The sequence below is a fragment of the Pan paniscus genome, chromosome 1 (assembly GCF_029289425.2).
Source record: "Pan paniscus chromosome 1, NHGRI_mPanPan1-v2.0_pri, whole genome shotgun sequence".
Lineage (NCBI taxonomy): Eukaryota > Metazoa > Chordata > Mammalia > Primates > Hominidae > Pan > Pan paniscus.
The window spans coordinates 163280649-163305236 of record NC_073249.2 but is presented as its reverse complement, the minus strand read 5'-3'; the positions used below and the strand labels follow the sequence as shown (position 1 = coordinate 163305236).

At 35.7% G+C, this 24588-nt stretch overlaps 1 protein-coding gene across 1 annotated transcript in view; it reads left to right on the top strand.

Annotated features, from left to right (window-relative positions):
• Nucleotides 1–24172, top strand: part of EFCAB7 (EF-hand calcium binding domain 7) — a 49332-nt gene extending 25160 nt beyond the window's left edge. The window contains exons 8-14 of the mRNA XM_008961324.5: nucleotides 3275–3384; nucleotides 6896–7053; nucleotides 8662–8795; nucleotides 13240–13388; nucleotides 19795–20004; nucleotides 22505–22612; nucleotides 23921–24172. Of these exons, the coding sequence (XP_008959572.4) occupies nucleotides 3275–3384; nucleotides 6896–7053; nucleotides 8662–8795; nucleotides 13240–13388; nucleotides 19795–20004; nucleotides 22505–22612; nucleotides 23921–23995 (944 nt within the window). The 3' untranslated portion in view covers nucleotides 23996–24172. The remainder of the gene's footprint in view (nucleotides 1–3274; nucleotides 3385–6895; nucleotides 7054–8661; nucleotides 8796–13239; nucleotides 13389–19794; nucleotides 20005–22504; nucleotides 22613–23920) is intronic.
• The last annotated feature ends 416 nt before the right edge of the window (nucleotides 24173–24588 follow it).

Sequence of the window (24588 nt, the reverse complement as noted above, 5' to 3'; positions counted from 1 at the left end):
TGATGCTGTTGCCTGGGTTTTTTTGTTTTTTGGTATTAATCCTGCTTGGGGTTCTCTGAGCTTCTTGGATATGTGGCTTGTTGCCTTTCATTATTTTTAGGAAATCCTCTGCCTTATTTCTTCAAATATTTCTTCTGCCCTCTTTCTTCATCTTCCACTTGTATGGTACCTGACATCTCTTCCTTTTCTGCTCCACCACAGGTAAGCCAGTGCTTGCATCTCGTCTCTCCTCGGAAAGATCTGTCTTTCCTTGGATTTTAAGCTTATAGTTGCCCTGTAACCCCAGCTCTGATGGGATCAAGAAAAGTTATGATTTTGTAGTTCATTAACTTTTTCTTATTGTTAGGAAAGGAGCAATATTCTCCCCACTCTGCTCCATTAGAGGGTTTTGAGTAGAAGGCAGGACATAATCTGATTTATATTTTAACAAGAGCAGTTAGGTTACTGTATTGAAAGTAGGTAGAAGGCAGGGTTGGCTCTAACGAATTTGAATGAGGAGCCTCAGCACTTTTCGGCGCCATTTTCGAGTGATGCCTGATCTCATCAATCTAGCGGAAGAGACAGGATAACCTATCCAAGAGTATAGCGCCACTATGACTCCACCAGAAAAATTACTTTAAAAATCGCCAAAAATTACTTGGAGCAAAGGGCAGTCGGCGGAGCTTCGCCAAGGCTGGCGCAGTCGGTTTTGACCTGTAGCAGAGAACCAATTCTGGAGAACAGCCTCACTTCTTTGATTGAATACTCACATAATGCTTTGGAACAACATGAGATTAAGGTTTAATAATGATAGAATGAAGACCATAATAAAAGAGACCTCTACTTACCTCAGCAATTCTTACCTTTCTTACCTATTTGATGAAGATGTCTTTTGAAAGGTGTACTGCAAGGAACACAATGTTTGTAAATTCTGCCTTTACCAAGGTTTCTTTTTCAATTGATGCCAAAGAGTTCCAATATTGAACATCTTAAGTCTGTTACTTGGAGTATGGATTGAGTTTGGAGCTTACTCAGAGGACTACAGGAGAGTATCCAGGAGGTGGATAATTACTGTACCTTCCTCATGGAAAAAGTTTTATTTAAAGTGTTATTTCTCATTGAATACTATCAAAAAGGAAAAAAAAATGACCTAAACTTTTGAGATAGATTTGGCTCTAGTAAGTATTTAGATATATCGCTTGCATATCTGGGAGAAGAAATAAGAGACTATCATCAATACATTCCCATCTACTAAAAAATTTTATTTTACACATGTCAAGGGATTACTTATAACTTCCATTGTCTTTTTTTTTAAGCCTATATGCAATGAAAAATATATTGGCAAAATAAATGTTTAAACCTTTTATGTTAAAATTACTGTGAAAGATGACAAGTTAGCTGCTGTTTTTGTCTACATTATACTGAAATTAAATGTTTATAATTTATATTTTGGGTTTATTTATTTATAAATCATGGAATTTATGCAAAAACATGAGTAGTACAGATTCTCTTCTAATTCTGTAGAACTTTGAATAATGTGATATTTTTCTTATAGTTGGACCCTTGTGTTTTGAAGAAATGCCAACTGCTTGAAGAATTTCCTTGTTATTTGTATTATTTGCTATAGGGTTAGATGTTGAGAAATTCTTCTGACAAAAAATTTTAAGCCAGTTTTACACTAAATATTCCTCAGTCTGATTAATTTGTTATTGGATGTATTCTGTATCTTTCTTTTGTAATTTGTAACTTTTATCCACTTAGCACGAATGGTTCTATTGAAGAAAATCTTTAGGAAGTGGTAGAAACTTTAAATCGCCCCATAGTTTGCCTGTTTCCACATTTTATTATCTTATAATCTTTGGGAGTGCTTACACTTATGGAGCTAACATTTTCAGAGATACAGTTTCTCATAGTACCACTAAAACTTTTTTCCTCTTTGGACTGAATACCTATGATTATAACTATACAGTAGTTTAAGTTTCCTTGTGATTAGTCAAAAATACCATTTTAGTATGAAGCAATGAAGTCTATTATTTGTTGTCCCATAATTGAGAAAGCTTAGATACACCTTTTATTAAGAGTTTGTAAATTCTAGCTTAGTCTACACAGATTTTTATATCAATTTGTTTGTATTTTTATTAATGTCATTTCTGGAATTGTGAAAATGTTAATGTTCGACAAGCAACATTAAAAATAGATTTGAAACATTAAAAAAAAAAAAAGAAAGTAGATGGAAGGATATGCAGGAGAAAGCAAGGAATCCAGCTGGGACATTATTGTAGAATTCTAGAAGAGGACTGGCAGTGCTTTGAACCAGGATGTTGGTGGGAGATGGTGTAGTAGAGATTCTGGGTATATTTTGAAGGCAGAACCATAGGATTTCCTAAGGATTGGTCTTGGCATGTGAGAAAAGAAAAGAGTTAAAGAAGATTCCAAGATTTTTGACCTGAGCAACTGGAAAGACTGAGTTACCATTAACTGAGATGGGCAGCGTTTTAAAAAAAGACTAGGGAAGTCTAGTTTTAGAAATAGAAATCTCGGTAGAAATGTTAAATACACAGTTATATGGGTCTAACATTCAGAGGAAAGATCCTAAAGATATAAATTTTGGGGTTGTCAGCACATAGATGTCTGACATCTCTTCCTCGTGTGCTCTACCACAGGTAAGCCAGTACTTAAATCCTATTTTTTTTCTGAAAATGTCTGTTTTTCCTTGGATTTCAGGCTAATTGGTTGCCCTGCAACCTCAGCTTTTGATGAGTTCAAGAAAAGTTATGATTTTTAGAAAGTGAGTATATAGAAAGTTTCTCACAAGGTTGCTGTATTTAGGTTTGTGCCTTATTGCAAATGCTATCATGTTTACACATAAAAATGGAATATGGGCCAGGTGTGGTGGCTCATGCCTGTAATCCCAACACTTTGGGAGGCCCAGGCAGGTGGATCATGAGGTCAGGAGATTGAGATCATCCTGGCCAACGTGGTGAAACCCCATCTCTACTAAAAATACAAAAATTAGCTGGGTGTGGTGGCACATGCCTGTAGTCTCAGCTACTGAGGAGGCTGAAGCAGGAGAATTGCTTGAACTCGGGAGGTGGAGGTTGCAGTGAACCAAGATCGTACCACTGCATTCCAGCCTGGGTAACCGAGTGAGACTCCATCTTGAAAAGAAAAAACATGGAATATGTATTTCTAAAGAAAATATCCAAGAAGAAACTAGTAACTTATTTTTTATATAGGAAAGAATAGATAGTGATTGCTTATTTTAAGGTGTTTGGGCTTTTTTTTTTGTTTGTAGGAAAACCATCCCCTTGGTTATCCGTTGATACTGCCATGTATATTCTCAAGGAAAATGAGAGTCAAGCAAATCTACAGCTTGTGTGTTTTACCGAACTACGAAATAGAGAAGTATACATATTTATTTTCTAATGTTTAATTTTTAAATATAGTATGAACTGCAGTTTGGGGAAAGTATGTTTCTATATTTTATTTTTTAAGCTTTCATATACCTTCCAATTAAGGTATAAACAGCACTTAAACACTATAGATATTATGTGTTTTTAATTTAATCATATTAAATTAAATTAAATTAAATAATTATAAAGATTTTTTCTTGTTTGCTGCGATTTCTTAAGAATTAAGGATAGGAGCTGGGCATGGTGGCATGCACCTGAAGTCCCTGCTACTTGGGAAACTGAAGCAGGAGGATTACTTGAGCCCAGGAGTTCAAAGCCGTATTATTCTATGATTATGCCTGTGAATAGCCACTGTACTTCAGCCTGGGCAACATAACGAGACCCTGTCTCTAAAAAAAAATTTAAATAAAGAATTGAGGATTGGTTGGCAGTCTTGAGTCTTGGCTTATACCTTTTAAGTTGTATAATATTGTACCTTACTTTCATCTTTTCTAAATGCCCTGATGCCTCATGTGTGAACATTTGATATACTCAATAAAAAAGGTTGATGCCAGTACATTTTTTTTCCCTAAATGCAAGCAATTCAAGACTTTGGAAAAGCTGCTGTAGATGTTTGTCTTACTTATACTACTACTGCAAAACAGAAAAACTTAAGATTACTATCCTCAGGCTTGACTTATTTTATAGGGTTCAAAAATAGATTGATATGAAAAAATGCTTTTAAATGTTTTTATATGTTGCCCATGGGGTTGTTCTGATCTTTTCTAATAGTATATTTACTCAGAGGCCAAATATGTGAAGCCGATACATAAATGTGGCTATTTATTTTATGAGGACTACAAAATACATCTGCTACACAAAACAGAAATAATACTATTTAAGGGCTTACTGCAATATCATATTTAATCTTTATATAGGCTCAATGACACACAAACATTTCCCTGATAGAATGTTATATAAAAGTCTTTTCTGTAGGCTTCCTTACAGACAAGAATAGGCAAGAAACAAATAAAATTGGCTGAAGTTAATGTTTTGACTAAACTCTTCTTCAGAACTGACTACAAAGTTAAGTTCAAGATAAAGCATTGTCTAAGGTAAAACAGTAGCTGTTTCCACTTTGTTTTGGGTAAAATTACTCTCTTATGAGATTGCATGTGTAAAAAAATTAGTATATAGCAAAATTATAATAGAGTTTGCATGAGTTTCTATTTACCTCTTTATAGGCTTCTGTTTATCTGTAATATGTTATATTTACAAAGGATTTTTTATTTGTATTTATACTTTCACAATTATTTTCTTGTAGATGAGTTTTGTGCCCATGAAAAAACTTTCCATTTGTCATCCACAGTGGCAATGCAAGGTTATGTGTGGAGATAAGGAAGGATCATGGGATAATATATATTAGGAAGCAGCAAGATCTGGTTTTCACTCCTGAGTCTACATCTAGCCAATTTCAAAGGTTATGCTTTTCAAAGGATGGATTTGGTAAACATTTCGGTTTTTTTTGTTTGTTTTTTTTGAGACGGAGTCTTGCTCTGTCACCAGCCTGGAGTGCAGTGGTGTGATCTTGCTCACTGCAACCTCCGCCTCCCGGGTTCAAGTGATTCTCCTGCCTCAGCCTCTCAAGTAGCTGGGACTACAGGCGCATGCCACCATGCCCAGCTAATTTTTGTATTTTTCGTAAAGACAGGGTTTCATCATGTTGGCCAGGATGGTCTCGATCTCTTGACCTCATGATCCGCCTGCCTTGGCCTCCCAAAGTGCTGGGATTACAGGCTTGAGCCACCAGCCTGGCCAACATTTAGTCTTAAAAATGACTTTCGGTTATATTGGATTTCTTCTAGTATCAAAATAGGACCTGGTGACCTTAAGATTATGATTTCTCTGAGTTGCCAGGGCAGAAATGGAACTAAACCCAGAACTTAGATGAGCAACATTATTGCATATATGAGTCTCCAGAATGACCTAAAATATACCTAAGTTGTTTTTTGTTTGTTTATTTATTTAGAGATAGGGTCTCACTCTGCTGCCCAGGCTGGAGTGCAGTGATGCAATTCCCTGTAACCTTGAACTCCTGGGTGAAAATGATCTTCCTGCCTTAGCATCTCAAGTAGCTAGGACTATAGATGCATTATTATTATTGTTGTTATTTTTAGAGATAGGATCTCGCTATGTTGTCCAGGCTGGTCTCCAATTCCTAGCTTCAAGCAATCTTTCCACCTTGGCTTCCCAAAGTGCTGGGATGATAGGTATGAGCCACCGTGTCTGGCCTTATACCTGGGTTTTAAAAGGAATTTTTGGACATAATACGTGAAAGGATTCTCTTGGGTTAGTCTGTGCTGAAGGGCACTTAGCTATTACACACAACTAAGAATTGTTTAGATTTAATATATTTAACAGAGACAGCTGCTAGCTTTTATAGGAAACCTTTGGGCTCCAAAAAGCTCTTAGGAGGTACATAGAGAGATACCATTTGCTTTCTTTCTTTTGTTTTTTGTTTTTGAGACAGAGTCTCATTCTATCACTCAGGCTAGAGTACAGTGGCACGATCTCAGCTCCCTGCAACCTCCACCTCCGGGTTCAAGTGATTCTCCTGCCTCAGCCTCCCAAGTAGCTGGGATTATAGGCGCCCGCCACCATGCCCGGCTAATTTTTGTATTTTTAGTAGAGGTGGGGTTTCACCAAGTTTACCAGGCTGTTCTCAAACTCCTGACATCAAATGATCCACCCACCTTGGCCTCCCAAAGTGCTGGGATTACAGGCATGAACCGCCATGCCCAGCCTGCTTTCTTTTATAGAACTGGAGAATAAAATGTTTTCCTATACAAATGTTCTGGTACCCATGATAAATATCCAACATTTGATAGGAAACAGAATTTCATATAAAGCTGGTTTATTTGGGATTCTGTGTCTTGTTTTATAGTCCATATTACATTAAAAAAAAGTGAAGTTCCAGTGCGTTCATCCACATAATTGAGCTCTTACAAATGTGATTAATTTATACAAATAGTAAACCATTTCAAAATATATTTAATTTTTATTTTATGTCATTGAAATCTGATTTAGATATCATATATTTGAATCAAATTAGGAAACCATAATCTAGAATATTATTACTTTTTTTCAAAGGAGCTCAGTATTTGCATTAAAAAATGACCCTACGATTTATCTTTGCTTCCTGTTGAAGGTATTTGCATCACAGATATTTTTGAAGATTGTTGGGGAAGATTTAGAAGATATATAACTTACCTATTACAGTTTTAGGCATTTGTTTCAAAAATATATAAAGAACTGCTGTATCTAATGATCTCATAATGGGATTACCATTAACAAAAAGAATTTGAAACCTGTAAAAAGACTGATAGGACTATAATAGAATTTGTAAATATTGATTTAAAAATCATTTCTAATGTGTCCCTTTCAGAAGAAATATTAAAAGCTTTAAATTAAAAGATGAAAAGATGAAGACTGATGATTGTTTTATTTCATTGTTTTGAGAAAAGGTGTTTGGATGGACTGGTGAACTAGGACCTGGAATTTACTGGTTAATTCCTTCCACAACTGGCTGTAGGCTGAGGAAAAAAATAAAACCAGTAACAGATGAAGCCCAACTTGTATATAGAGATGAAACAGGGGAATTATTCCTTACAAAGGAATTTAAGTAAGTTTTGTTTATTAATGTTAGAATTGTAACATCTAGACTGGATAGATATTAATAGCCTGTGTTACTCCCTTTGGCCAGCTCCCACCCCCATCCTCAGATTCTAATTCACCAATTCAACTCTTGTGAACAACCTGTATGAACTTGGAGGATGTTCTGCTAAGTTAAATAAGCCAGGCACAGAAAGATAAATACTGCATGATCTCACTTATATGTGGGAACTTTTTTTTTTTTTTTTTAATAGAGACAGAGTTTTGCTCTGTTACCCAGGCTGGAGTACACTGTCACAATCATTGCTCACTGAAGCCTCAGAATCCTGGGCTCAGGTGATCCTCCCAGCTCAGCCTCTTGAATACAGTAGCTGGGATTACAGGGGCTTGCCAGCATGCCTGGCTAATTTTTTTAAAGAGATGGGAGTCTCGCTATGTTGCCCAGGGTGGTCTCAAACTCCTGGCCTCAAGCGAGCATTCTGCCTCAACCTTTCAAAGTGCTGGGATTATAGGTGTGAGCCACCACACCCAGCCTTATATGTGGGATCTTAAAAAGTCAAACCCATAGAAACAGAGAGTAGAAGAGTGGTTATAGCAGCTGGAAGTAGTGTGGGGGTTGGGGATATGTTGGTGAAAGGATACAAAATTTCAGTTTGATAAGAGGAATAAGTTCAGGAGATCTGTTGACAATATGGTGATTATAGTTATATATTGTATCCTTGAAAATTGCTAAGAGAATAGATATTAAATGTTCCCACTAGAAAAAAGATGATAAATATATGAGATAATGGCTATGTTAATTAGCTTGATTTAGTCATTTCACAATGTCTACATATATCAAAAAATCACATTGTACACCATAAATATATATATCAAAACAAAACAACTCATTCTCTAGGCATCTGAAAATGTTCCTCCATTTGCAGATCTGGGATTGTCATTTACTTGTGGGTTCTACACATTTGGCAAGTCAACTTCAGTCAAACATCGACAATTTCTCCCTATTGGTAGAGAGGAAGAAAAAAGTAGATTGGAGAAAGGAAAAAAGAAGGGAACGACTACTATTCATTGAGTTCTTACTGTGTGTTGAGATACTGTGGTTGTTCTAGAAGCTTTTTTATCTCATGTAATACTGGACTGAGCCCAAACTGTATTTGGATACATTAACTTTATAGTTTACAGAAATTGTGTAACGCTATATTACTTCCTTTTGAATGTTATCCTCATAGAACCCTTCTTCAGCCAGGCACGGTGGTTCACGCCTGTAATCCCAGCACTTTGGGAGGCTGAGGCGGGCAGATCACGAGGTCAGGAGATCAAGACCATCCTGGCTAAAATTTTTAGTAGAGAAACCCCATCTCTACTAAAAATACAAAAAAAAAAAAAAAAAAAAAATTAGCCAGGTGTGGTGGCGGGCGCCTGTAGTCCCAGCTACTCAGGAGGCTGAGGCAGGAGAATGGCGTGAACCCAGGAGGCGGAGCTTGCAGTGAGCCGAGATCACGCCACTGCACTCCAGCCTGGGTGACAGAGTGAGACTCCGTCTCAAAAAAAAAAAAAAAAACCCTACAGTGTAGTTGCCTTAGTGACAAGAAATAACTAGCTATTTTTATAATTTTAGGTCTACTTTATCAGATATATTTGAAGTAATTGATTTAGATGGAAATGGTCTTCTTAGCCTTGAAGAATATAATTTTTTTGAATTGAGAACAAGTGGTGAGAAATGTGATGAAGATGCTTGGGCTGTCTGCAGAGGTAAGCACTTTTCTTTTCCTTAACAGATGTATGAAAATATATATATAGCACCTTTTCATCTCTAAGAAATGAGAAGTCAAACTTCTGCATGAAATATTATTATAGCATTTAGGACAGTTTGAAAGTAGTATTGTTTGTAGATCATAAAAACTTAAACATTTATTTTTCTTAAACCGATAGTTGGTATAATACTCAAGTTAAAAGAAAGTGTGAATTACTTAATCATAATTTTAGTTTTGAGTCTCTACTCTTTGGGGTTTAGAAGACAAAAAACTTGTCCTTGCTCTTGATACCACTGGGCCTGAAGTGGTCAAGAACCACAAACTGTGACCAGGAGAGGGCAGCAAAAAGCCAAAAAGCTAGAGTTTTACTCACAAATTAAGGTTTCCAGGAAGTTGTTTATATTATACATGTTAAACATTCTTCAGTGCTTTTCGTATTTGAGTTGAATTTAAAAAGTCCATTTATGGAAATATTGAAGCCAAAAATGCCAAGATGGACAAAGAAAATCACTGAGAATGAGGCAAAGTCAGTTATCACTTAGAAGGAGTCTGGGAAGACATACTTGCATATTGGTCAGAGGGAAAACCAAAAAGCCATAGCCAACTATAGATCACAGAACAAGAGGTATGAGGAGACCAGAATGCAGTCAAGAGAGATTAACTCATGTATGCTTTCACTGGGATAGCTATATGTGGGTCTTAAAATGGTCTAAGCTTGGCAAAGTGAGCCAGGTTGGGAGTCTGTTTACCTAGACAGCAAGTAGGGTAGAGAAGTATATTATTTATATAAAGGAATCTTTCAGTATTTCTATTTTAGCTGAAAGTTAATATAATCAACAGCAATACATGTATATTGATTTATAATATTAAACTTTGATTAATAAAATTCATAATATACATAATAGAGTATTACCTATAGGAAGATGTAATTATCTTATAACTTTAATGATATAATCTTTTAATTGGCACTAGAGAACATTCCATAAGAGTGAATTTGTGGCTTTCTGATGGTAAAGTTTGTGATAAGTAAAATTCTAATTTAAAATTTTAATTGAATTGGCAGAGTTGACAGTTAACATTTTTTGATAGCTTACCATCTACCATGTACCAGCTGCTGATCTATGCACTTCTACACACCAACTCTATGAAGTAGTACTTTATTATTCTCACTTTATAAATCAGGAAATAGAATTAGAGGTTAAGTAACCTGACCAAGGCTACACAGCAAGAAAGTTTCACAGATAGGCTCCAGAACTTTGAACTCAATGCTATCAAAAAGTCTCCAAGAGTTATTGACTTGAAAAATGATTTGGAGGAATGTCTACTTTACCAACATTAATAATATTGCAAAGAAATGAGAGCTTTTAAGGTTTTAATGTTTCCCCTGAATAATAAGAAAATGTACTGTTTATCTGTAAGATTATTTTAATAAACTTTTTTTACACTTAAAGATGCTTTATTTTTATTTTGTTTATTAATAAGCTTTATTTTGTTTATTTATTTATTTTTTTTTTTTGAGATGGAGTCTCACACTGTTGCCCAGGCTGGAGTGCAGTGGCGTGATCTCGGCTCACTGCAAGCACTGCCTCCTAATAAACTTTATTTTTAGAGCAATTTTAGGTTTACAGAAAAACATAGGCTGGGTGCTGTGGCTCATGCCTATAATCCTAGCACTCTGGAAGGCTAAGGCGGTAGGATTACTTGAGGCCAGGATTTCAAGACCAGCCTGGACAACAGAGCAAATTGTCTCTTAAAAAGAAAAAAAAAAAAAAATTGGCCTGTAATCCCAGCACTTTGGGAGGATGAGGTGGGTGGATCACTTGAGGTCAGTAATTCAAGACCAGCTTGGCCAACATGGTGAAACCCCACTTGTACTAAAAATACAAAAATTATCCAAGTGTGGTGGCAGGTACCTATAATCCCAGCTACTTGGGAGGCTGAGGCAGGAGAATCACTTGAGCTTGGGAGGTGGAGGTTGCAGTGAGCCAAAATCATGCCACTGCACTCCAGCCTGGGTGACAGAGTGAGACTCCGTCTCAAAAAAAAAAAAAAAAAAAATAGAAGTCTTCCATATATTCCTCCTCACCCACAAGTTTTCCCTATTATTAACATCTTGCATTTGTATGGTACCTTTGTTACAATTGATGAGTGAATTATTGATACATAATCATTAACTAAAGTTCATAGTTTACATTAGGTTCACTCTTTTTGTTTGTTTACGATAGAGTCGCTGTTAGCCTAGGACGGAGTGTAGTGGTGCAATCTCAACTCACTGCAACCCCTGCCTCCAGGCTCAAGCGATCCTCTCACCTTAGCCTCCTGAGTAGCTAGGACTACAGGTGTGCGCCACCACACCTGGCTAATTTTTGTATTTTTTTGTTGAGATGAGTTTCACCATGTTGCCCAGGCTGGTCTCAAACCCCTGGAGGGTTCACTCTTGTCTTGTACAGTTCTATGGGTTTTGACAAATATGTAACATCATGTATCCACCATTACAATATCATTTACAAAGGACTATCCTTTCTCCATTGAATTGCCTTTGCTCCTTTGTCAAATATCAGTTGAATATATTTATGTCGGTCTATTTCTGGGCTCTCTATTCTGTTCCATTGATCTATTCATCGTTATTTCACCATTACCACACTGTCTTGATTGCTGTGGCTTTATAGTAAGTCTTGGAGTGAAGTGTTAATTATTTTTTTTTTTTGAGATGGAATCTTGCTCTGTTGCCTAGGCTAGAGGGCAGTGGCGCGATCTCGGCTCACTGCAAGCTTCGCCTCCCGGGTTCACGCCATTCTGCCTCAGCCTCCCGAGTAGCTGGGACTACAGGTGCCTGCCACCACGCCCGGCTAATTTTTGGTATTTTTAGTAGAGACAGGGTTTCACCATGTTAACCAGGATGGTCTCGATCTCCTGACCTCGTGATCTGCCCGCCCCAGCCTCCCAAAGTGCTGGGATTACAGGCGTGAGCCACTGCGCCTGGCCCAAGTGTTAATTTTTTAAAAATTAATGAGGATTGAGAATTTTAAGTTTTAAAAAGTAGATTCGTTTTTGATAGTCTCTATAGTACAGTATCTAGATAGGTTTCTTAATGTATTTGTATTATATATCAAATAATTTTTTCATCTTTTCTACATGGTAGCTCTAACCTCGATTTTTGTGGCTACCGTTTCTCTTCATGATTGAATTTAATCTGCATTTATTTTTTCCCCTTGAAAAAGTTATGAATAATTTTAAACTCTTAACTTTTTTTTTTTTTTTTTTTTTTTTTTGAGACAGAGTCTCGCTCTGTCACCCAGGCTGTAGTACAGTGGCACGATCTCAGCTCACTGCAACCTCCCCAGGTTCAAGTGATTCTCTGCCTCAGCCTCCCAAGTGGCTGGGACTACAGGTGCATGCCAGCATGCCGGGCTAATTTTATTTTTTGTATTTTTAGTAGAGCTGGGGTTTCGCCATGTTGGCCAGGCTGGTCTCGAACTCCTGAGCTCAGGCTATCCACCTGCCTTGGCCTCCCAAAGTGCTGGGATTACAGGCGTGAGCCAGTGTGCCCGGCTTCTAAATGTTTTAAGCTATTAATCAGTCAACCGGTTTTACACAGTTATGTCTCTGCTGCTTTTCTCACAATAATGCACACAAAAGAGATGCCACCTCAAATAAGACTACCCATTTCCCTTGGATATATTATAGATGGAAGTTAGGAAATAAAATCTTCCCTGTTGTAGGATAGCTAACAAAATATCCATAATAAATAACTACTTATTATCCATGTTACAGACAAATTCAGGAATTATGCATGTCTAGATACTTCTAGGTAAATTTAGTTTTGCTCATAAATAGTGTTAAAACGGGCATAGACTTACCTGGGAAAATGTAGTTGATTCGTGGATTCCAAAGTGCTCCCCATTATCTGTCAGTCTTTCAAGACTTGGGGACAATTTAGCTAAAATTAGAGGAATCAGGTATATAGTAATCTCCTTAAATATGACACTATTCCCGTTTTTCTTTCTGAAACTCAGTAGTTTGGGGAGTATTATATCAAATTCATCCAGTTTCTGCTGGCTTTAAGTGGCAAATACATATGAAGCATTTTAATTCTTTTGAAATATATAACAACGTATGCTCTAAATAACCAGGCAGATTGGAATTTACCCAGAAATATTACAGTTTCCTCTAATTTTAGAATATATTTGCACTATTTATAACTTTAGGATTTTTTGAAAAATGAAATTGTGTACTACGACGTATCTATGCTGAGTTATGGGAAATTAGAAGAATAGCTCTCAATAATGTTTTGAGCCATTTTTATTCCACTTTTATCCTGCTCATAGATTCATAGGCCTCTTTTAAAATAAATATCTATAAATAATAATATATCATAGACATTTTATTAAGGTTATGAATTTTTAAATTATGTAAGAAAAAACTTTTGGTTGTTTAAACAGAGAATTTTGATACAAAGAGGAATGAACTAACGAGACAAGGATTTATGGATTTGAATCTAATGGAAGCTAATGATCGAGAAGGAGATCCTTGTGACCTTTGGGTAACTCTACACTCTATGGGCTACAATAAAGCTCTGGAGTTGACAGAGGTAAAGTATTCTTAAACTTTTGCCAGTGGGTTTAGTGTACATAATATTTTACTTTATGAACATTTTCCTGACATATAACTTTCGAATTGGGCACCCAAATCTTTGAACTTTAGTATATGAATGAATCCTGGGTGCAACAACATGTTTCTCTTAGTTTATACAAGTTCTTGTTCTCACCTGAAATTTAGTTACTGCCAACATTAAAATAATTCAAAGACAAAAGAGTCTAAGCATATAATATGCAAGAAAAAAATTTGGTATTAAAAAAATTAAAATTGGAAAAGGCAGTTTGAGTTACTAAAGTCTCATTTCTATAGGGAAACACTTTGTCTTAACAGTTTAAAGGCTCTCTTAGAATAAGGAGAATGTGTCTGCATTAGAACTTGGATTTCTGATATTTTTATAAAGGGTACTTTTGGGGTTAATACTTGTAAAACACTTGGAACAGTGGCTGGCTCATACAAAGCATTGTGTATGTATCAGCTATCATCATCATTATTATCATTAACATGATAGGTATAGAAGTTGAACAGGGCTCGTAATAAACCATAGGGGTAATAAAAATTTAAAAATTAGGCCTTCTTAATTTATATATATATATACATATAAAAAACTTTTTTTTTTTTTTAATTTGAGACAAGGTCTTACTCTGTCACCCTGGCTGGAGTGCAGTGGCACAATCATAGCTCACTGCAGCTTCAACCTCCTGGGCTCAAGTAAGCCTCCTGCCTCAGCCTCCTGAGTAGTTAGGACTACAGGTGCATGCCCCCACGCCCAGCTAATTTTTTAACTTTTTTTTTTTTTCTGTAGAGATGGGGGTCTCACTGTTTTACCCAGGCTAATTTCTATATTTTATGTCAGATTTAAAATATAGAATTTAAGAGTTTCAGTTTCAGGCCACAAGTTACATAACAGTACATTTGTTTATACTCTTAAAATTAAAAATAGTATTTGTCCTTTTTCCATACTTGAATCAACTTAGGAGGGCAATACTAACTTTGACAAATTTTGTTTTAGATACATTTAGACTTTGGTTTAATTCCTAGTTTTGACATCATTCAAAACCTTCATTAACCTGTTTGGTGAGAGGTTCTCTATTCTTTCCCCATTTTTAGAAATAGGAGGTGAATAGTTACGGTAACTATTTATATCCTACTTGAGCCTAACAGTCAGAGACTCCCACATTTTAACCATGTGTAAAATCAGCATCTAATCTAGGAACAATATTGATTGTGCTACCCATGTTGTTGCTTATTAGGGAAATTAGTTAAGAGCAATTTAAGACTTTTTACCACAGTTACTGATGTCATTTACCTTTGAAACTATAAGCAAGAAGGATTTCTGAGCTAACATTTAATTTAATTTAAATTTCATTTATTTATTGAGTAGGTTATTTGTATCATTTAAATTCAAAAGGTAAAAAAAATACAGTATACATTGGAAAGTATCAATAGATGATGAGACTGCCACTCAGTAACTGAAATAAAAAGACAAAGCTGAATTGATTGCTTACTATAAAGGAGAGCTATGCTGGTCAGGCACAGTCTTTCCACTGAGAGCAGAATGCTCATTTATATAGGGTTTTGGGGAGGTATGGAATTCAAGGATTGCCTGGCTTTTAGAGGCATAAATGAGTTAATACTATCTGGGGAAGCATGGTTACTTGGATGAGACTGTTGATTGGTTGGCACTAAGCAGTGTATTTACTGATGTGAATCCATCGCTGATTGCCTGACTTTCAAAACTGAGGAGCTGACACTGGTTGCCTAACGTAAGTGTGTTAATTGAAGTGGAGCTGTTCCTCATCAGTTGAACAGATTTCAAATCTTTTTTCTTACTAAATTTCTTTATTGTTTCTTATTAAATTCTTATTACTTATTTCTTTATTTTTCCTTATTAAATTCTCTAATTTAGGCTGTAGAATTACAGATTACACATTCCCTGTATCAGCCTGTGAAGATCCTCTGTTAAAGAGCAATATAACTTCTTTATAAGGGCATTGCCCCTATATACTGTAATTGAATAGTTGCTCTTTTACTGAATTTGAGAAGTAAAACTTACATGTTTAGTTTTGCCCCCCTTTTTTTTCTGTTTTCCTTTTTAAAATAGAATTTCATGATATTAATTTCTTTCTAGATTCAGAACTGGGAAAATTTACTTTCTTTTTAAGAGTTTAAGCACTACATAACTTTTTATTTCCCTTTTGTATGGGTTAACAGGTAGTTGAGAGCTAAATATTGTGCTAAATTTAAGTAGCATCCCATAATCTAGGTTTTATTATTACAGTCTTCCCCATCTTCCTTATCACATATATTGTTAATAATTTTACAATGAATAATTTACAGTTAATAGTTTTCTTGCTTGTTGTTTGCTTCCTATATTAAGTTAGTAGGATAAAGAAAATAAGTAAATAAAAGATCAAGCCCATGAAAAGAAAAAATAAAACTATAGGGCAGCTCTTTTAGATGTGATAAGATTTTAATTAAAAAAATTTAGAATGTGCAGAAATCACTAGTATTCCTATACACCAACAATAGTCAAGTCAAGAGCCAATTCACGAAAGAACTCCCATTCATAATTGCCACAAAAAGAATAAAACACCTAGGAGTACAGTGAACAAGGGAGGCCAGCAATCTCTACAAGGAGAACTACAAACTACTGCTCAAAGAAATCAGAGATGACACAAACAAATGGAAAAACATTTGATGCTCATGGATAGGAAGAATCAATATCGTTAAAATGGTCATACTGCCCAAAGCAATTTATAGATTCAATGATATTCCCACTAAAATACCATTGGCATTCTTTACAGAACTAGAAAAAAAATTTTAAAATTCATATGGAACCAAAAAAAGAGCCTGAATAGCCAAGGCAATCCTAAGCAAAAAGAACAAAGCTGGAGGCATCATGCTACCTAATTTCAAACTATACTACAGGGCTACAGTAACCAAAACAGCATGGTACTGGTACAAGAACAAACATATAGACCAATGGAACAGAATAGAGCACTCAGAAATAAGACTGCACACCTACACCTGTTTGATCTTTGACAAATCTGACAAAAACAAATAATGGGAAAAGGATTCTCTATTCAATAAATGGTTGCTGGGATAACTGGCTAGCCATATGCAGAAGATTGAAACTGGACCCCTTCCTTACACCATATACAAAAATTAACTAGGGCTGGGTGTAGTGGCTCATGCCTGTAATCCCAGCACTTTGGGAGGCTGAGGCGGGTGGATCACAAGGTCAGGAGATCAAGACATCCTGGCTAACATCCTGGCTTTATCCTGGTGAAACCCCGTCTGTACTAAAAATACAAAAAATTAGCTGGGCATGGTGGCAGGCGCCTGTAGTCCCAGCTACTCGGGAGGCTGAGGCAGGAGAATGGTGTGAACCCGGGAGACGGAGCTTGCAGTGAGCCAAGATGGCACCACTGCACTCCAGCCTGGGCGAGAGTGCGAGACTCCGTCTCAAAAAAAAAAAATTTAAGATAAAGACTGAAATGTAAAACCCAAAAGTGTAAAAACTCTGGGAGACAACCTAGGCAATACCATTCAAGATATAGGCATGGGGAAAGATTTCATGGTGAAGATGCCACAAGCAATTGCAACAAAAGCAAAAATTGACAAATGGGATCTAATTAAATTAAAGAGCTTCTGTGCAGCAAAAGAAACTATCAACAAAGTAAACAGACAACCTACAGAATGGGAGAAAATTGTTGCAAACTATGCATCTGACAAAGGTCTAATATCCAATATCTATAAGTAACTTAAATTTACAAGAAAAAATTCCATTAAAAAATGGGCAAATGAACAGACACTTTTTAAAGAAGATATACCTGCAGCCAACAATCATATGAAAAAAAGTTCGACATCACTGATCATTAGAGAAATGCAAATCAAAACCACATTTCACACCTGTCCAAATGGCTATTATTAAAAAGTCAAAAAATAAAAGATGCTGTTGAGATTGTGGAGAAAAAGGAATGCTTATACACTGTTGGTGGGAGTGTACATGAGTTCAACCATTGTGGAAGACAGTATGGTGATTCCTCAAAGACCTAAAGACAAATACCATTCAATCCAGCAATCCTATTACTGGATATACACCTAAAGGAATGTAAATTGTTTTATAAAGACACATACACATGTATGTTCATTGCAGCACTATTCACAATAGCAAAGACATGGAATTAACCTAAATGCCCATCAGTGGAAAACAGGATAAAGATAAAGTGGTAAATATACACCATGGGATACTATACAGCCATAAAAAAGAACGAGGTCATGTCCTTTGCAGGGTCATGGATGGAGCTGGAAGCCATTATCCTTAGCAAACTAATGCAGGAACTGAAAACCAAATGCCACATGTTCTCATTTATAAGTGGGAGCTAAATGATGAGAACACATGGACACATAAAGGGGAACAACACACACTAGAGCCTATCAGAGGGTGAAGAGTACGAGGAGGGAGAGGATCAGGAAAAATAACGAATGGGTACTGGGCTTACTACCTGGGTGATGAAATAATCTTACAACAAACCCCTATGACACACGTTTACCTATGTAACAAATCTGCACATGTACCCCTGAACTTAAAAGTGTAAAAAAAAAGAAAAAAAATTAGAGAATATGTTTTAACATGGACCTTTTAAGATGTTTTGCTTTCAGTGAATATTCAAATATTGATCCTCTTTGGTTGAATAAAACTGATAGCCATGACTTAAAAAATGGCAGAATATTACCAGAATTTACCAGTACTGAACAAATAAACCTTTAAAAATGCCATACTCATAATTATTATAAATAATCTTTAAAAATTTTTACAAAGGTGATGTGTATGAAAAATAAACCCAGGTCTTCTACTTTTTAGTCCAATGATTTTTCATTCTATTTCTCTTAAAAAGACAAATTTATTATTGCCAAAGGTTGAAGTGATTAAAATATTTTTATTATACAAATATTTTATAATTATTTTATTTTATTTTATATTTATTTATTTTATATTATTAAAATATTTTTAAAAACAAAAATTTCTGTTTATGTTCTACTAAAATTAACTTCAGACTTCTTTCTTTTATTTCCTTAAAAGATGACCACCAATTTGTGAATTTATTCAGTTATTCAACAAATACTTATTGAATACCTACTATGTGATAACTGCAGGAAAGAGGCACTGAGGATACAAAGATGAATAACATAATCAAAGTTCCTGCCCTTATGAAATGTATATTCCATGAAGGAGAATGATTAATTAATTAAAATGAAATTATATCAGCCAGGTGCAGTGACTCACGCCTGTAATCCCAGCACTTTGGGAGACCAAGGCAGGTAGATCACCTGAGGTCAGGAGTTCAAGACCAGTGTGGTCAACATGGTGAAACCTTGTCTCTACTAAAAATACAAAACTTAGCTGGGTGTGGTGGTGGTCACCTGTAATCGCAGCTACTTGGGAGGCTGAGGCAGGAGAATCACTTGAACCCGGGAAGCAGAAGTTGCAGTGAACTGAGATCACCCAACTGCACTCCAGCCTGGGCGACAAGAGCAAAACTCCATCTCCAAAAAAAAAAAAATTATTTCAAAGGTGTTTTGAAACAACTCAAAGGCTGAAGTAGAGAACAGAGAACAGTGGGGGAGTGAGGGAGATTGGGGGGCCAGAGCAGATCCCTCTGCAGAGGTGGCACTTAAGCTTTAACCTGAAGCAGGAAGACAAGGTACCTATGTGAAAATACATAAGGATAATCTTCCCAGTGGAGAGAACACTACGTATGAAGGGCTTCATTTGCTCTAGGATCTGAAAGATAGGATAGCTGTTGCATAGAGACACAGGAGATCAGGTTGGATGGAGAGGCAAAGGCTCTTTACCACATTGGCTTTTTACCACATTGTAGGCTGTGGTAAAAAGACTAAGGTAGATATTAGAAAAATTTCATTCCGAATGCAGAAAATATTTTTAAGTCTCATATTTTAAAGGTGTTTTTAGACTAAACGTTTAGTCAGTGCTCTGTGTCCATGCAGTAAACTTCAATTGTAAATGTAATAATTTCTGTAGAAACCTTTGATGAATTATTTCTGTAACCCTCACCTTAGAAAAGAAAATTAAATAACATGGTATTTGTTAGCATTGAACCAAATGAAGAGATGGTATTATGGTTTAAAGAAGGTGGTATATTACTGATTTGCTAGAGGTTGTTATTTTCTTTTATTTTCTATGAACATTATCAGTTAATATGTCAGGATTTCATGCTTGCTTATTACTCAATTCATAGTACTAAAATTTTCCTCTAAAAGTATATTAGAAGGACAAGCTAGAAGGTATAGCATATCTTCTTATATGGTAACATATTAATAATTTATTTAAAATTCTATCAAAAGGCTGAAACAAGATTTTTTTTTCCAATCAGGCATGTCCATTTGTCATTGATATCTATGCAGAAAAATGCAAGCCAAAAATTAAAGCTGTCCATATGGAGGCATGTAGTGGACAACTTGAGAAGGCCATTTGTAAATCTGTTCTTAGCAACGGTGATGCCAAAGTAATGGATGGCTATGAAAATATAATCGTGCATACTTACAGTTGTGACACCTGGATAACGTCAGTTATTGAAAACAAGGTATCAATTATGAGGTGGTTTTCCTTATTTTGCTACAAAGCTTACTAATATATTTCATCTTATTCCTTACTCTATTCGTATGTGGTAATTAAGTATCCCATCACATTAATAATGTTTATAATGCATAATTATTTTTTCTCCTCAGGTTTCTAACTCAAACTGGGAGTGGTAATTTTTATATGATTTTTAAAGGTTTCCAATTTTTTCTCTTAAAATATTAGGAAAATTAAACATTTGGATATCAGTGAATATAGAGCACAATCTGGGTACAAAGTATTTTATTTAGTTTGTTTCTAAAAGTTTTTATGTATACATAGCTATTTTAATAATAGATATCATGTTTTAAAGAAATATTATAAGCAAAGGAAAAAATTTCAACCCAGCGTTTTACACTAACATTGCAGAGATCCTATAAATTATTATTATTTAATATAACAATGTATTCTACTGTCCCAAGACCTGCTTTCATCAAGCTGATTATTTCTACATTTGGCTCTCTTCCCTGCTGTTAATACTATTGATATTACAGGTCAAGAGAATACGAGCATAAATTCTTAGTCAGAAATATCCAGTTCTCTAGAAATTATAAATTTTCATAAAACTTTATATAAGATGGCTAGGTGCTCAGTACTGTTGACTTATTTCTTTTAGGTCCTAGGTGAGACATATTTTTATGCCTGCCATAAATTTCTTAAAATACTTAAGATTTGGCAGCGTTTTTAGTCAACCTGAGAATATATTATGTAACTATTTTAGTCACAATAGGAGCAACCAGAAAGTGTAAAACTTGATCTCTGCATTCAAGGAGTTTATGGGCTATAATTGGAAAGACAAAATTAATACTCTTGAAAGACATCAGAGAATAATTAAATGTTACATAATGTAGTACTGTTTGTGTGTGCGATAGGGGTTTTATTCTGTTTCTCTTGTAGTTGTTGTTAATTTGGACCATAGAAGTTGGGGAAGGATTTGTTATGAGGGGCAAGGGAACTGTGATAAGGGATTTGAGCACTGAAGGATGACTAGGATTTAGATATGCAGACAGACAGCCTTTAGAAGCAGGGGAAACAGTGTAAGGAGAGACAAGGCGAAGGGTATATATGAAGTATAAAGGAAAGAGTGAGAATATCTGCTTTGCAGCAATAGACAGCTTTATTTGGAGGAGGATTAGGAGGTAAATAACATACAGCATGGATCCAAATTATATATGTTATCTTGAAAACGAGATAGAGGAGTTTAGACTTGATTAACTAAGCTTGGGTCCCCACCTAGTAGATTGCAGTTTTCAAATGGACCAATCATGCCTCAGAGGGTGATTCCTAAGATGCATCATGGTTCCCTTTCTGCCCTCTATGTTTTATTAGGGTTAAAAGGGTGAAGGGAGTTACTACGTTACCCCAACCCCTCTGTTCTGCTATCACCTATTAGTTCTCAATTCTCTGCCTCCTTTTTCCTCAAGGAAAATTCAACTCTCTTCACCAAAATGTGATAATAATGTGAACATTTTAGACCTTATTGTTTGCCAGGCATTTACATATATTAGAGCATTTACTTCTGACAACAACCCTATAACATAAGTGCTATTCTCATTTTACCAACAGGAAACTGAAGCACAGAGCAGTTAAATAACTTGCAAATGATTACACAGCTAAGTAGTAGAAGAGTTGACAAATAAATTCAGGTAGTCTAACATTATACTACCCCCTTTGTAGTCATTAGGGTATGATCGCAGATTCTTAGTAGGGGAATATTTTTATTCCTGCATTTTCTCCATTTATCAGTGTCATTCTGCTTTCCCTTGCTCCCTATCCATCCTAGAGGCCATTGTCTATTATCTCAGTTGTCACTTCTTCCATAAGGTCTTTCTTGAAACCCCAGTCCGAGCTAATGTTCATCTTCTGTGTTTCTGTAGATCCTTCTAAATACCTCTGTTACAAGACTCAGCAAAGTGTTTTGTAATTGTCATTTTATTTGTCTGTCTCCCCTAGAGTGTGAGCTAGGAGTCAGTAATTCTATCTTTTATCTCAGTGCACCTAGACCCTAAAACAATGCCTGATACAAAGTTGATAATAAATATATTTGTTTATATATTGTCAATGAAGGAGTAAAAAGATGTTTTAGACATATTAGTTGGAAGGTAGTATTAAAATGAATGGAAGTTGAAAAAACTAGAGATAACAACAAAAGAAATAGACACTATTGCTATCATAAGTCAAGGATGAAATAATGTGACCCTAGTGTCCATAATACCCTGGGAATGAAGATTAAAAGGTAAGTAAATTTAAGTCACATTTAAAAGAAAAAGTTTATATAAATGGTGACAGATTGGAAAGAAAATGAATGAGAAAAAGTAACGAAGTTGAAAGAGGTAGCCAATTTGTATGAATTTGTAGTGCACTATATGATGTTAAAACAGAATTTCAGGGTTTATTCTGAGGCTTATATTTGTCTGTAATTATTAAAGAAAGGACTAGCAGCTTATGAAATCTTTTTTTAATAGTCAGATGAGAAAGTGATTATTCACATCAACAATGAGCTAAGTAAAAACTGCATAAACAACAGAGGACTCAACATATTTGCAGTAGAAGTGGGACCCAAATCTACAATGGTAATGTATTATTTTCTAATTAAAGCCTTTTGTTTTATGTCTTTGAAAAAAATTTGCTATTAATGCTATGAGTAAAATGTAGATATAAAATGGAGTGGAAAATTATTTTAAGTATGATATTTGTATCAGTATCATTCTATACTCAAGAGACAGGAGACTTTGGTTCTAATCCAGTTCTGTCACTGTTTGGTTGAGTGACTATGGGAAGTTCATTTACTTCTATGTTCCAGTCTCTCTAAGTGTAAAATTAAGATAATATCACTAGGCCGGGCACGGTGGCTCACGCCTGTAATCCCAGCACTTTGGGAGGCCGAGGTGGGTGGATCACCTGAGTTCAGGAGTTCAAGACCAGCCTAGCCAACATGGTGAAACCCCATCTCTACAAAAATACAAAAATTAGCCAGGTGTGGTGGCAGACGCCTGTAATCCCAGCTACTCGGGAGGCTGAGGCAGGAGAATCTGAACCTGGGAGGCGGAGGTTGCAGTGAGCTGAGATCACGCCATTGCACTCCAGCCTGAGCGACAAGAGTGAGACTCTGTCTCAAAAAAAAATAATAATAATAATAATATCACTAGTTTTATGTACTTCACAAAGTTAAAGTAAGGATAAAAATAAAATGATGTATGTACATGAAAGTACTTTTTACATCATATAGAAATGTAAAGTATTAATAGTAACAATAATTTTGATAACCCAAAATGCTTTTATCTGCATTATTAAGATTTTCTAAAGTATCCTGAGAGGGACAATGCCTCTGAGTTTTAAATAAGGAAGTAAGTCAAGAGCTAGAAAAAGCTGTAGTTCTGGTGTTAGCAGAACTCTGGGTTTCTGATTTAGCCAGGGGTTCAAAGGCAGGGACAGATCAATAGAGCTACCTACTGGGCAAGTGAAGGGAGAAAGGAAGAAGCTTCCTATTCTTACCCTTTCTTTCTCCATACTGTCCATAAAATCCTAAAACATTCCAGAACAGGATAAAGAGATTATCTTTTCTGTTTCTCCAATTAAGATTTTAGAAAATGCTCTAGGTTTAGCAAGGAAAGGATATTTTCTCCTCTTTCCACCACTCTTCTTTACCCACATTCACACACACCAACTGACAGCTACTATGTTAGGGTAGAATTTAGACTGGATTATCCTGTTAGACCTCAGAACATAGATTGCTAGTCTCTGCTAAGGACAAATATTGTAGAATTTTATCTGTACAGGGATATTCTTATACAAGGCCTAGAAATGTTGTCCTATTTAAAAATTAGCCAAAAGTAACAATATATAAAAAGAGAGTAAAAGCTTTCTATTTTTATGTGCAGGTTTGTCAACATGTAATGCCTCTGAATGAACGACAAGAATGGATATATTATTGTATATATTCTCTTATTTCTTAAATAATTATACTTAGAACTTACCAAACTAAGAATTATTTCAGATTTAGTCTGTTATTTATTAAACAACTAAATGCTACTTAACTGATGTACCTAAATAATAATCTATTCAATATATATGCATTTTCATTTTATGTCCATGTTATGTACTTTATTATTAAAATATAAATAATGCTTTCATTGTGTGGTGTTCTTATTTAGTAGGAAATCTTTTTCTTTTTTTTTTTTTTCTCAGCAATAAGGCTGTTTATTTCACCTGGGTGCAGGCGGGCTGAGTCCGAAAAGAGAGTCAGCAAAGGGAGATAGGGGTGGGGCCATTTTATAGGATGTGGGTAGGTAAAGGAAAATTACAGTCAAAGGGGTTTGTTCTCTGGCGGGCAGGGGCGGGAGTCACAAGGTGCTCGGTGGGGGAGCTTTTGAGCCAGGAGAAGGAATTTCACAAGGTAATGTCATCAGTTAAGGCAGGAACAGGCCATTTTCACTTCTTTTATGGTGGAATGTCATCAGTTAAGGCAGGAACCGGCCATCTTGATGTGTACGTGCAGGTCACGGGGGATATGATGGCTTAGCTTGGGCTCAGAGGCCTGACATTCCTG